Genomic DNA, 15,219 nt, shown 5'->3' on the forward strand with positions numbered 1-15,219 from the left:
TCCAAACTTCTTGTCTTAAGCGTGACCATTTTGACTACAACTGTAAATTACAAATGCTGTGCTTATGAATATACATATTCGTCCATTAATCAACTTATTTAGGCATCATGACCAATGGAATATTGTTGACTTTCTATTATTTTTCTTTCATGAATTATCATACTTTCTAATCCCTCTCAAACACACATCTCTTTGTTCTAGGTTTTATTGCAGTCTTTGGGGCGTTGCTTAGTTTCTTCCCCTGTTGATATGTTTTTACTATTTGAATTCATCTGATAGAAGCAATGATAGGCAGTGTTGGTTTATGTGTAACCCGGGACACAACTTAAGATATAGAATTAACAGTATACCTAGGTAGGATTAAATGGATTTTCAAGTTTTGTCATGATAGAGTATGATAGAGTAGATGGACAGGTTGGCTAGGATATACATAAATAAGGCAGGATGGTGGTGAGGGCGCATGTAGAGGGAAAAGCTAGTCAAAGGCAATGACATTTTATACATTTAGGAGCAAGTCTTCAACCTACTTAGTACCACTGGAGAATTCTAAATATATATATTTAAATATAAGCATATATATATATATATATATATATATATATATATATATATATATATATATATATATATTTTTTTTTTTACCTTTGCCTGATTACTGCATAATTATATTTGTTTGTAGTCATTGCTTTCAGATAGCAAATCCGTGTCCATCTCGCATTTAATATTTAATAAGGAACTGAATATTTCATGTGCAAAAAACAAAAACAACAAACAAAAAAACAAACAAAAAAAACAAGCCCCATAATTGGGCGGTCTTTTCATTTTCTTTTAGGAAAATAACTAACTTCTCTTCACTTTGATATAATACGTAGGCCTCATGCCAAACTGAAGTATGAAAACTTATGTAGCAAACACAACACAGAGAACATAAGTCACTTAGTGACTGAATAGAAGAAAATGCTGTGGCATTCCTTCAAACAAATGCACTGTGCCTGTGTGTAAAACAACAAAAGTTGTCACAGCTCCACAGTATTTTTCTATACAAGTAAGATATGAGACGCAGTAAAGACGACACTCACCTTTTGCTAGTATAAAGGCTTCTATGATACAAAAACAGATGCAGCAGCTTAATACACTTGCTGAATTTCAGTGGCTATCTGGGAAGCTTTAGTGGTCCATTAAATATCCGATAGAGGGCAAACCCATGGAAGGTTTTATATTTGTTTTTTGATTTCCTAATTCAGAAAACTGCACATTAAATACCTTTTATATCAGCTTTAGCAACCTTTAGTGTTAAAATTACGAGCAAGCTAAAATATGCATTTCAATGCCACAATCTCATTTTACAGTCAAAGTCCATAAAACTGGGCTACAGTGTACACACTGATGTCACATTTGTATGGTTTACAGAATTCCTAACAGTGTCATCAAGCTTATGTGGAAAAGTATAAAGAACGTTCTTAAGACATCCTGCAATAAAATAATATAAACTAATTCTGATGGTGCTATATTAATATGCTATTGTGGTTAAACTGTTTATATGAAAGTATACAAATCTGAGCATGAAAAAGGCAAATTGTACTGTTACATTCTTTACCTTAGCCCTGACGCGTCCAACTCGGTCTCTACTGCAGTAGAAGGAATCTATGAATAAGTATATAGAAAATATTTTTAATTTAATTTTGAAGTCATGTATTACTTTTTGCTGTGAATGGGGAGCTGTTTCTCTTGTCCTGTTAATGCGGTTTTCTGTCGACCCATAAGCCCAAATAGTACACTAAAATTGCAACTGCCAGAGTCACAGCAAAGGAGGCTCCTTTAGAATTCCAGGCTATGGCTAGAGGTCGTGTGTGGTCATACGGAAGGCCCTCAGGAGAAGGTCTGCAATATGCTATCCTGGCTGCTCCTATCACTTTGACTTGAAATAAACGATGGCTCCGTTCAATTACCGACACTGAGCTAAATAAATCCAAACACACTGGGGTTCTAGGGACAGGAATATTTACATTAATGTTAACCACTGGTACCTCCCCTGAGTAGTATTCCCTGCCTTAATGTTTTAGCTGGTGAGGCCAAGTGATTTTACAGAATAATTATACAGCTTTTATAGGCAGTCCTGAAAGGACACTCAATGCATTTTCTAATGCTTTAGGGTCTGGGAAGGTACCCAGGAGTATTATTTCCCTGCAGCAGCAAAATCACATATGTGCATAAAAGAGAGGTTTCTGCTTCCTTTGGAATGATTTAAGCCTTGCTTAAACAAAAGCAGCACACTACTCTTTAGCCTGTTGGGATTTTCCCTATGCATTGGCAGGACAGTTTAGCCCTGTATTAAGTACCATAAGTTGTCGAGCAAATTATTAGAATGCTCAACCTTGACCAAGGACTGCACGGTAAATCTAGAATACAAATGCTATTAATTAGTAGACGAAATGCATGAAACTACTAATTCAACAACAAAAATGAATACTGCAGATTAAAAGGTCAGGCTGGTCATAATTTATCAATTTAGCTCCTGTACACAAACAAAAGACCTTTTACTTAAGGAAGATAGGAAATTAAGTCAACATGTTGGATAGGGGAAACATCCTTTACCCCAAAGTCACAACAACGACCTGCCTTTACAAAGCAGTCACTATCCCAACTGCAACGTTACCACGCATTACTTTACCGTGCATATCATTACAATGACTTGCTTTGGGGCGCGTTGTTGGACTGGTGTTGAATTTTTAAGTCCAACACCTTCCTTACTGTTGTTTAGACTGGAGATGGAACAGTAATTTATACTATTCCAAAGTCTTGTGCCTCCTAAGGCAATTCACTGTAACAATTTGCAAGTTAAATAATGCGCAGTAACATCGCTGTCAGGGTAGTGACTGTGTTGTAAAGGCATGCAGTGTAAATGCACGCGGGGCTCCATCACACAACCTTTGGATAGTGCATTTTTATTATAATGAGCACAGAGACACTTTCTCGTGTGGAGAAGGAGGTGGGTAAGGAAAGAAAAAGGGCTGTGTCCCCTTGCTATGAAGGCTGATGTTCAGTGTTCAATTCAGTTGACGACTTTTAAAAGGCCAGATATGACAGATGCTCAATGGTTAAGTTATGATAACTCCTATTTTGTTTCTTTTTGCTGGGAAGGCAAGCAGTAAGAACGTTGGCATGCTACCTTAGAGACAGTCAAGCCATCCATGATGATTTACGAAACTTGATAGTAGGACTAGAAGGCCAGTTAAAAAAGAAAGCGCTGTTTCTTAGATAAATAACTTGGATTGACAAGTAGCTGTAAAATAACATTACTAAAATACAGTGATCATTTTCTATTAATAAATTCTCATTGGTTGCCTTGACGAGCAACACAGGTCCTATGTGTAAATCAATACTTCTGAAGTTCAAGAAGCATTTTGGCAGGACAAACAATCCCAGATTTTGGAAGGACCAAAAGGCAAAAGCATCAAACACATGTTGCAACATTAACAAACAATGACAAAAACCTACTTTTCTCAGACTGGAGTTGTCACATTTGTCTTCACTCATCTCCATTACAGTGACCAAATGACTTTTGACACTACTATTTACAAACTAATCCAGCTGCAAAGTGAAAATGAAAGTCCCTTGGGAGAAGAGTGAATGGTTTATTCTTTTCAACTGGTTAGACAATGTTCCTGTTCATACTAAGCGTGGACATCCTTCGACGACTCTTCATTAGTTTCTACAGGTGGTGGCACATTCTGAGGCACCTGATATACCATTTCACTTAAAAGACCTGTTCCTTGTGTCCCTTTAGGAGTATCATAGAGTGCCTGTGCTGAAGGGGAGCTGTCAGTCCTTGATAAAAGTTTATTGAATGTTCCCACCAAAGGGAGAGCCTGGTTCCCTGTAGCCTTGAAGGTGGATGTTGAAGGCATAGATAAAGCTCCAGCTGAATGACCCGACATGTCCACAATAATTGGGGTGGCATACTCTGGTCCATTCGCAGGCAATGGTTCTGCATATTCATGGTAGATTTCATCCTGTGGTGAGTTGTAGGGATCCAGGTCGGCATAAGCAGAATCCTTTCCATCTGCTGGTTTGAATGTTGACCGCTGATGCAGCGTGCTTACCACTCCTCCAACGAGAGGTTGGGCATATTCTGTGTAAAGAAATGTATAAATTTATATAAGCACATGCATAAAAAAAACAGTTCATATTGTGTTTAAGCAATTGAGATTAATAAAGTTAAATACGTTCAGATACGATGACTTTGATGCAGATTTTCTCCTACACCTTCATTGTCTTTGAAAGTAACCCTCCCGGAGAATGAGACTCTGGAATATTTTTTTCTGCCATTAAGCACTATTTATTTCCCAGAGTGAGTGCACCCACGTGCTACACCTGCCACATTTGGCTTCCATAATGCGCCAACTCTTCCAAGGCACAAACAGGCCTGAACAGAAAGAGAGGATGATAAAACCCATAACCAGAATGGCCGTTACAGGCTTTCCTGATGAATTTCAACCAGTTGCATGTGCTTCTGGGGAAAAACATACTTAATGACACATGCTGTTGAGAATCTTCCCCAATGAATGGTATTCACAAGCTGGAACAAGAACATTTGTTGCAGTCCTTTCTTACAGTATCAGGTTAACATTGGGCGCCTCCTGGAACTCTTAAGAAGGCTGTGAGGTATGCATCCCTGTAAGGTATCTGGGACATTGAGAAGGATTAAAAATGCATATGTCATGGCTGGGTTTTGTAGTGTTTATAGGTACCTTCCTAAAAGCAAATGCACAATGGGATCTGGACAATGCAGATCCTTAGTGGTGTGTCAACAAGTTTCTGCCCCTTGTATTTGTGGCCAGTGCTGGTCCAGAGAATTCATCAGGGCTAAGGTCCCCCTCTTACCTATCTGCCATCAGGTTCAGTTCTGATGTGTTAGTCTAAGTTGGATAGAGAGCAAGAGAAAATAAAAAACGTGGTTGCCGCGTGCCTTTATGGTGCAATCATAGGTCATCTGACCTATAAGGAAAGTCTATTATCACTCAATCAGTGATCCACCGATGTTGCGCACAACATATACAATGAAGTAATTTTTTACATGCTTGATTTGTGTGATTGTTTATACGTGGTGACTTCAAATTCTGGCACTCCTGTGCACCACCAAAAAAACTCTGTCCCTCTATCAAGGGAGAAAGATGCCAGTTAAGAGTTCTATCTCAACTGCACACCCACCAAAGGTAGCTAAATATTAAGCCACCTGGTTGTAGCTGTAGTCTAATCCTGTACCCCTGATGTGGAAAACATTGAGATGGAGAACCGCCCCATTCGCAGAATTACTGGAGAATCCTTCTGGAACGGTGTAACAGTTACACCAAGTGCTGGTAACAGACATGAGGGAGACTCCTAGCAGCAATGTCATGACTTCAGCATGTACTGGAGTGACTGACATCAAATGCACGCAAACAAAACCTCAATCTTAATAGGTGTGATGTCATTGGGCATGTGCACAAACAGCATGAGCTAAACACATGTAAATACAAGCATGCACAAAAGCTGTTTTCATGTGTTCCTATATGAGTGCCAGGCCTGCTTGGTTTGACAATGCTTGTTTGGTCTTCCTTGCCCATCTTCTCTTTGACTGTTTTTTTTGGGGGTGGCAGACTCCTCAACTCTACTGTCCACCTCTCCTCATCACTCGTCCATATTCTTTCGTCCTCCTTCTCCTTCATTTTTTTTCTAATGAGCTTATTACAAATTCACTTAACCAGAGACTAATACATTTACCCCTCCCTTTATCTTAGTACTCTACTCTTACTTACACCGTGCTACAGCTAGTGCTAAGGGAAATGTAGAATATGTATGCAAAAATACAGAGCAACAATAGACATTGGCAGAAAGAGCTACAATATAGGAAATAAAAACACTGCAGGCCCAAATCCAGTGCTGACCAAAATAAGGTGAAGAGTTCACTTGAGGACAAGATTGCAGTTAAAAGCAAACAGGAATTTAGGTTATAAAAGCACATATATTCACTGGCACATATTTCGTGTCTTTAAACAGAATGTGAACCAGATTAGACAATGAATGCAGATAATCTAATCAGCTCAAACTAAACAGAGGTCTTAGGGTTACAATGATAAGGCATACATTGTTTTAAAATTGCATTTGCTGTAGAAATGTATGCATGCTAGAGTGAAGAAGGGGTAGTTTGTCTAGCATTTTTTAAATTCAAACGTAAAGAATGTGCATACGATTAGTTTAGAGTTACGGGGCTCACAGGGTCTCAAAAGTTCAAATGTTTTTTCTGTTTCAATCTATGACTGGCCAGTCAATCATTTGTTTACTGCTTTATAATGAAATATTGTGTGATTTTGGATGTAAGAGGCTGTTTGAGCCAGAGCAATTTGAGACCGGCTATCTGCCTGTGTGAGAAGGGTCGGTCTACCTTTTGGGACAGTAAAGAACTGTCTTTTCATTGCCAAAGGAGAGTTTGTCTCTTTTTCCAGTGTTTATTTTATTTACCCTGCAACACTGGTTACATCTATTTCTTAATATAGCTACCTATCCCTATACCATAGTTCCTCTACCTGTGCATGTACACTGGCACCTGTATCCTCACTTACACCTTTGTGCCTCTTCCCTTGCCTGTACCCTACTACCTTAAGATTAACATTTCTTCCTTGTCCTCTCCTATCCCCTGTACCTCTGAAAATACTCTAGAACAGTAGTTATTAACATTTTGACTTCTGTGGACCTCGAGTCATTACTATGAGCCAATGGACCCACACTGAACAATTACTCCAATCCAGGGACCCCCACTGAGTCATTACTTTGAGCAGGGGGACCTTGGCCTAACCACTGTGATTATATCAACTATAAAACAAGACACAAAAAATACAGAATCAAACATTCATCAAATATATACACACATAATGAAAAAGACATATTTTGTTTACTTATTGGCATTTCTAAAGCACATCGCTCTCCCAGCCCTCCCCAGACGCAGGACAAGATGTGGCCTTTAAAAGTGTACACCTGTGAAGAAACCTACATGGGCAAAAAATTGCATACCCAAAACAGAAGGAAAATGTTACTTACCGAGTAAGCATCTGTTTGTGGCATGTAGTGTTGTAGATTCACGTTTAGCTAAGTCCCCCATCTGGGTGTTGGCCTCAGAAGTGTGAAAGTTGTTTTTCTCTGAAGAAATCATTCGAATTACAAGATACAGTGAATACTCTTGCTTGCAATGCGCATGGTCCTTGACTCCAATGTTTGATTGTTTTCCGCTTGGTAGGTGAGGCTGGAGTGTAAAGGATGATGTATGCTAATGAGATGACCATGCGAAAATAGTGTAATGTTGATAATTGTAACCCGTACAGTTTTTCGGGGAGGAGGGTAGGAGCATGTGAATCTACAGCGCAACATGCCACAAAGAGATGCCTACTAGATAAGTAACATTTTCTGTTTGACGGCATGTGTGGCTGTAGGTACACATGCCTATCATATACTTTAAAGCAGTTTTCTTTCTAAAGCGGTGGATCCTCTGTGTTGGTTGCATTTGTTTGAAATGAAGTTTTGAGAATTGCTTGACCCACATTAGCTTGATGGTGGGCCATAACATCTACACAGTAATGTTTTGTAAATGTACGAGGTGCAGTCCAATTAGCCACTTTATATGTGTCAGCTATGTGAATAATCCCTAAGAATGCCATGGAAACTTCTTGTAGGTAGAATGAGCTTTTGGAGGGATAGGTAGAGTTTGTTTGGTTTTAGAGTAACACATCTAGATACATTTTACAATCCAACATGAAATAGCTGATTTAGAAATGGCCCTTCCTTTATGTGGGTTAGAGAATACAACAACATTTTTTAATGCTTTTTTAAATTACTGAGTTCTGTCAATATAGTACATAGGAGCTCTTTTAAATCCAGAGTGTGTAAAGCTCTTTCCACACTGAGTCAGGTTGAGGAAAATATACTGGTAACTTTTGAAAGGAGTTTAGGGTTGGTAGGTCGTACCACTTTGTCCTTATGTATTTGGAATAATGGTTCTTCTAAAGTTAATGCCTGAAGCTCACTGACATGTCTGACTGAAGTGATAGCAATAAGAAATGTGACTTTCCAGGACAGGAATTTAGAGGGGGCATGTGCGAAGTCATTCAAACGAGGGAGCCATTAACTTTGTTAGCAAACAGCTCAGAGTAACTCTAAGCAGGATCACTCTTTTGAGACCCTATAAAAAAGCTTTGATCACAGTAATTTTAAATATGGAAATGTGTTGTTTATTTTGAAAATGTGCAGCGACTGCTGCCAGGTGTAACCTTATGGAAGTGAACTCTAAGCCTGAGGTACATAAATGTAATAAATAGCAGACAATATTTTGAGCATTAACTGTTAAAGGATCAATATGCTTTGACTGGCAATAGAAAACAAAATGTTTCCACTTTGCCACACAACGAGCTCTAGTAGTGGGTCTTCTTTCTTCTTTAAGAATATCCATACACTGTTGAGGTAGATTTAAATACCCAAACTTTAAGACCTCAGGAGCCAGATCATACGATAGACCGATCTGTGATTTGGATGGCATACGGCTCCCTAGTTTTGGGTTAGACAGTCCTACCGATTGGGAGGTACTTGGTGTGGTACTACTGAGAGTTCCAGTAGTGTGGTGAACCTTGGTTGCCTGGCTTATGTGGGACCTACTAAGATGAGCATTAGAGATTTCTGTCAAATTTTATGATCCACAAAGAGAAGCAGGGGGAGATGTATAAGCAAATACCCCTGACCAACTCATCCATAGTAAATTTGCCCCTAGACTGCGGGAACCTGGAGCCGAAGTTTTGTCATTTGGCGTTCTATGCCGTGATGAATAGATCTTTGTCCGAGTGACCCCATTGTTGGAAAAATGGGTTGAGAAATTGGGAGTTTATCTACGAGCAAACATTACTCAGAAAAACAGTTCCAGCTATACATGCTGACAGTATGTTTTGCTAATTCTTTGACTGACACTTCCTGCAGCATTACAAAGCATCAACAAAGAAACCAACAAACCCCATTCCTCCCACCCATCAAGAAACCCTCCATGCCGGGAGCGTTCGCCTATGACACATTTCACCAGCAGATTGCCATTTAAACACCAGAAGTCTGGAGAATTTGCTAGTCTAGTTTGTGCGCAGGCAACTAGGTTTGTACTAGGTCAAGTTCTTCCCGCCCATCCTCTACGTTGCTAATCTGTATACCCGTTGGCATGGTTTGCCTATCAAGATCTGAGCCTGAAGAAGCTCAGCGTCGTCGGGAGAACATGGCGGCCGGTTGAGGGGCCGGACGCGGAGGGCACAGCAGGGCTCGGCGCGCACAATGCGCGAAATGGCGTTTTTTGAATTTTAGCCGTTTACCGGGGGGTCGTTGAGGAATGGTTTTCTCTTCCCTTCGAAGGTGGCAGGGGCACGGAGTAGTTACACTCAGAAGCGGGCGGTGCCCCTGCTGAGAGCAGCCTCGGAGGTGTTCAGAGGAAGGGAAGCAGTAGCAAGGATTCCTTTCCAGGGGAGGTGTGGCAGAGTCAGCACCAGTTGCATTTACAAAGTCACAGGAACAGACTTAGAAGAAGGTAAGAAGGCATTCTTTACTGTCGGGGCTGCAAGAAGTAAGCAAGAATGCCGAAGGTGTGTGGGAGTTTTTTTTTGCTCTATAAATATCAGACTACCAGTAAGGAATAACGTTATTTCCTTGGCATTTCAAGGTCCCATGGTGGATAAGGCAGAGGGGGTGGCTCGGAGCCGGGCCAGAAGAGGAGAAGGGAAGATAGGAGTTAGGGGTGGCAGAGGTGGGGCAGCCTACTCCCTGCGAAGTGCAAAGGCGATGATAAAGCGGATAGAAGTGGAATCCGGTGAGAATTTTCAGAAGCAGACTACGGGGGGAAGTAATGAAGAGCAAATTAATAGTTTAGGTAAGAGGAAAGGTATACTAGCTATAATAACAGGCTCCGCTTCAAAGAGGAAAATAAAGTTCACCCCCTCATTAAGGACTTATTTTAGGGTGTTACCCGGAACCCCGAAAATGTCAAGTGCGCAAGGGGCAGAGGCAGGACAGCCCTTGCTAGGAAGGGGGGAAATATCTACCTCAATGGTTAATGGGGACTCGACACAACAAAATATCCCTGGAATCCGCTTTGGGGATGACGGATTTACTGGAGGAGGACGGGGGGGTCAGTCAAGTCGACATACAGGTTAGAGGGGAACTTGACCCCTTGAATGGGGGTGGGGAGGTAAACCTACCCAGTGACTCTGTTACAGATATGTTGAAGGCCCTAGTCATGGAATTGAAGGACGGTTTTAAAACGTCTAAAGCTAATCAGGAGGAGATTAGGAATTTGTGTGAAGATCTTGGCAAAAAATTAGAAGATTTGGCAGGGCGGACAGCTGCCTTGGAGGAAGAGGTTGGTGACTTGAGGGCTGTTGTGGAGGAAAATAAAGAGCAGATAAGAGGTCTGAAATCAGGAGAAGCAGGGATGCTGGCTAAGCTGGAATCCTTGGAAAACAATCAAAGAAGAAATAACTTGAGGTTCCTCAGAGTCCCCGAGGGATTGGAGGGAGATGACATGAAAGGGTTTTGTGGTAAAATTAATAACCCAGGAAATAAAATTTGATAATGTTGGAGTCGATATTGCAAAGGATATTCAAAGGGTACATAGGGTCCCCACAAAAATGCCCCCCAACAGGGATAGGCCAAGGAAAATCTTGGTCTACTTTCTTAGATATGGGCTTAAGGAACGCATTTTGGGGATGGCATTAAAGAAGAAGTCACTCTTGGTGAACGGTGCTCTATTTGAGGTTAGGTCGGACCTTGCTTCCATTACTCTAAATAAGCAATGGGAGCTGGGGAAGAGAATCAACATGTTGAGAAGGCTTGGGGCTACGGCCCAATTAAGGTTCCCGGCATCCCTAAGAGTAATGGCAAATAATAAGATGTATAATTTCAATGATTGTAATGATGTTGATGACCTGATTAAGAAATTAGAGCAAGATTCTGGCGTAGTATTGGCCTCCTCCTCTAACATCGGTTAGTCGGTTATGGTGATATGAGGCTCTGAGCCCTGCATGGGGACCCTTCATAGGTGGTAACGCCGGTCTATGAAGATAGGGAGGGTTCTCCTGGGGTTGGGAGGATGGGGGTGGGTTGGGGGGAGGGAGGGGAGTGATGGGGAGCACTGGGTGGAGTGTAGCATAGGGAATAAGGGAAAAAAGGTCCTGGGTGATGTGATGGATAGAGAGGAAGGTGGGGAAATACGAGGTCTAACAGGGAAGGGGGGTCCTTTGAGGGTGTATGTCGAGAACTGATTTGAAGGTCCTGTCCTGGAATGTTAATGGCCTACAGGTGAAGAGAAGACAAAAGAGGATGGTACAATATTTGAAGAATGCTCAATGTGATGTGCTGATCTTGCAGGAAACCCATCTTTCTAAGGAAGAGTGTGTGGAAGTTTTTCGACCATGTAGATGGGTACAGCAGATAGCTAGTTCTAATTTTACAGGGGTAGTAAGAGGGTAGCCATCATAGTAAAAAACAATGCTAATATATCTTTTGTTGAGGGTCCGATGGATAAGTCTGGGAGATGGGTGGTGAGGAGATTCACGGTGTATGATTTTGCATTTACTCTAGTGGGGTATTATGGTCCAAATCGGGATGATACAGCTCTATTGAGAGATCTCTCACTTGTTCTGCTTCAATATTGGGACCCTATTATATGGGAGAGGGACTTTAATGTAGTTTTGAATTAAGAGTTGGATAGGTCCTCACGGAGTAGGTCAAGAATTAATGAGAAAATGCATGCCCAGGTTCCATTAATGATGTCACAATTTGGCTTATATGATGTTTGGAGAGAAAAGCACAGGTGTGAAAGAGGCTATACTTATAACAACAAAAATATAGACATCAATCTAGGATTTATTATTTTCTAATTGATGAAAGTTTGAAAGAGGCTGTGGAAGAAGTTTTACATATTGTGGCTCATCTCTCGGATCATTCGGCTGTGACTTTGAAGCTTAGTTGGTTTGGGGATAAAAGAGAGAAGGTGGACTCTGGACAGAACGTTATTATTGGAAGATGAGGTCGTAGCAGAGTTATGGAGAGGGACTGAAGAATTTTTAGATCTTAATAAAGGGTCAGCCTCGCTTGTGATAGTATGGGATGCGTTCAAAGCATTTTTGAGAAGGAAACTGATAAGTGTAGCTGCATATAGAAGGAAAAAGTACTATGAAGTAATACGTAGGCTAGAAAACGTGATTTGGCAGAGATTGGCGGCCATGGATTTGGAGGAGGAAGAAGTTAATTAGTTATATAAACAAGATCAAGAGGCTTGTTTGGATTTAGCAGCAGTTATAGTTAATCGGATCAGAATGAGATGCGATTCCCACAGGATGTCTCATTTTGAGTACGGTGAGAACAGCGGCAAACTGTTGGCCTGGAAGATAAAAACTGGTATGGTTAGGAATCGGGTGGGAGAAATCTGGGACAGAATTGCGGGGGTGGTTAGGAAGAGCAAGAAACAGGTGGAAGATACTTTCTAAACATTTTTAAGGAATTATATACTGAGGGTGTAGAAGTTTCAGCAGTCTCGGTGAAGGGGAGGTTAGAGGGATTGGATTTGGCATCTCTAAGTGAGGAGGAGAATAAGGCGATAAATGAACCAATTGATATGGTACAGCTTGAGCAGGCGATAAATGCAGGTAAATCAGGTAAGGCGAAGTTTATAGAATCTTGGGAAGCAGCATTATGGTTTTTTTGAGAGAACTTTTTAATAACATTCTTGTGACTGATGGGAGACCCCCACCCCCATCCTTGGAAGGAAGCTATTAACACTATAATTTTAAAACCAGGGAAGGATCCTAGGTGTTGTGAATCTTATCGTCCAATATCCCTCCTAAACTGTGACTATAAGACTTTTGGCAGTCAGATTAGGGGGTGTTATGGGGAAGCTGATACACACTGATCAGAAAGGGTTCTTGAAAGGACAACATATGCAGGATTTGACACATGGGTTGGTAGCCTCGGTTGCTTTGGCCACCACATGTCACTCCCCTTTAGCAGTTGTGATGATCGATGCAACCAAAGCTTTTGATAGCGTTAACTGGGATTATTTAAAGACGGTATGTAAGGTTATAATCTTGTTGGACACTTTATTAGGACGTTACAGAAAATTTATCTTGATCCCTGTGCAAGAATTTTGGTTAATGGTGATCTTACTTCCTCATTTAAGATAGGAAGGGGTACACGGCAGGGGTGTCCGTTATTCCCGCTTCTGTTTGACTTGTATATTGAGCCACTTGCTACTAGAATTAGAAATGATCAGCGAATTATCCCCTTTGTGAGTGGGAATTTTTCTATGAAAGTGTCCTTGTATGCAGATAATCTGATGGTTTATACTTCTAATTTTAACCAGACTAATTTGGTATTGGAAGAACTGATGAGAGATTTTGGGAGTATTTCGGGGTATGCAGTTAATAACCAAAAGACGGATGTGATGGTTTGGAATATGGAAGTAGGTAGTTCTGTAATTAAGAAGGAGGAGGTTAAATACTTAGGGATTACTATAACACAGGATATAAATAAACTTGCAGAAACAAATTCTAGGAAGGTTATGAGGGAGGTGGATATCCTATTGAAGAGATGGTTAAATCTACCTTTAACTATTATTAGTCGGGTTAATTTAATTAAGATGGTGATTGTTCCCAAGTTTACATTTATCTTCAATTCAATTCCATTAATGTTTAGCAAGGACTCTTTAAGGCAACTGCAAGGAAAAATTAGTAGTTTCATTTGGGCATCTAAAGGTGTACGTATTTCTTGGAAAAAACTGAAGGAGGAAAGAAAAAGGAGGGTTGGCTGTGCCAGATATGCAATACTATGTGTGGGCCTTTTTTTTTTTAAGAATGGGAGGGAGACCTTTAGCTACTCATGTCGGTCTGAGCTGGGGCAGGCTCTGATTACAATGGCAGAGGATAATGGGTTACAGACAAGTTTTATGTATAAGTTCGGTGATCCCAAGTACTTCAAGAAAATTAGATTTAAGGTGTTACAAGATTTAGCGATGATGTGGTATGCGATCAGAAGAACCACAAAACTATCGTATTATAGTGATAAGGCCCCAATTTGGGATTCCCCAGGGTCACCGGGGTGGACTAAGGACACATTGGCAACCCCTCTAAAAGCTGCAGGTTTGTTATATTGGGGACAACTTTGTTATAATGGAGAGGTTAGATCATTTGAAAACCTGAATGGGGAGGTAGGGGGTAACTTGTCCAAATTCAAGTACCTTCAGATTATCAGCTGGGCGAAGGATTTAAAAGTGGAGTTGGGAGGCACAAATGAGTTGGAAGATCAGTGGCTCCTGGATATCCCGTTGAAGAAGGAGGTGGCCAGATGGTACTGGCTATTTATGGATATCGTGGACGGGGATTTCACCTTACTAGAGGAGCTATGGGGAGAGTGCTTGCCGGAGCACCAGCACAAAGACTTATGGAAAGTATCTACTACACCTTTATATAATATTGTCAAGCCTGCTGCGTTAAGGAGGAATAATTTGTTCTCAATTCACAGAGCTTTCTGGACACCAGCAAAGCTTTGTAGAATGGATCAGGACAATATGGTTAGATGCAGGAAGTGTGGGACCCTGGCGGTAGATGACGTCCATATGTTCCTGGAATGTCCCAAGCTCAGCAAATTTTAGGTAGAGGTTGGTGATGCTATTAGTGAAATACTCTCTATAAGATTCAAGGTAAGCACCTCGCTTGTGTTTTTTGGATGTTTGGCAGGACCCCAGCGGATAAGTAGGGATAGCTCTAACTTGTTGTTTTATATGATGCTTGTGGCAAGGAGAGCGATTTGTAAAAAAAAAAAAAAATTGATTGATGCCTCACCCCCAACGTTTATGGATTGGAAAGATGCTTTGAGGTATAATTTAAAGCTGGACACGAGTAAGATTTGTAAAAAAAAAAAAAAAAAGATTCTGGAATCAATTGAAGCAGTGGTGGGGCTTGGGAGAGGTTGGGTGAGGGTAAGTGACCACATTTGGTTTTGGCACGGTCCAATGATTAAACTTGCCTCCAACGTATTACCACTGGCTGTCGCTGGTAAGTGGAGTGGGTATAGTGAGGCCTTACTTCCGGGCAGGTAAAGGTCTGGCGGCGTCGGGCAGTGTTTGATCATAGTACACTCTGCTGTATTGACCCCCGCCTTATATCCTCT

The 15,219-nt window shown here is 41.0% G+C and overlaps 1 protein-coding gene across 3 annotated transcripts in view; it reads right to left on the bottom strand.

The window, feature by feature from the left end:
* Positions 1-640: 640 nt before the first annotated feature.
* The window catches only part of DCBLD2 (discoidin, CUB and LCCL domain containing 2), a 529,217-nt gene continuing 514,638 nt past the window's right edge, over positions 641-15,219 (bottom strand). Inside the window, exon 15 of one of the 3 annotated variants that reach the window (XM_069204886.1) lies at positions 641-4,132. In XM_069204886.1, the coding sequence (XP_069060987.1) occupies positions 3,675-4,132 (458 nt within the window). In that variant the 3' untranslated portion in view covers positions 641-3,674. The remainder of the gene's footprint in view (positions 4,133-15,219) is intronic. The other 2 variants (XM_069204888.1, XM_069204885.1) reach the window with 2 other exon arrangements.

The sequence above is a fragment of the Pleurodeles waltl genome, chromosome 8, assembly GCF_031143425.1.
Source record: "Pleurodeles waltl isolate 20211129_DDA chromosome 8, aPleWal1.hap1.20221129, whole genome shotgun sequence".
NCBI classification, from domain to species: domain Eukaryota; kingdom Metazoa; phylum Chordata; class Amphibia; order Caudata; family Salamandridae; genus Pleurodeles; species Pleurodeles waltl.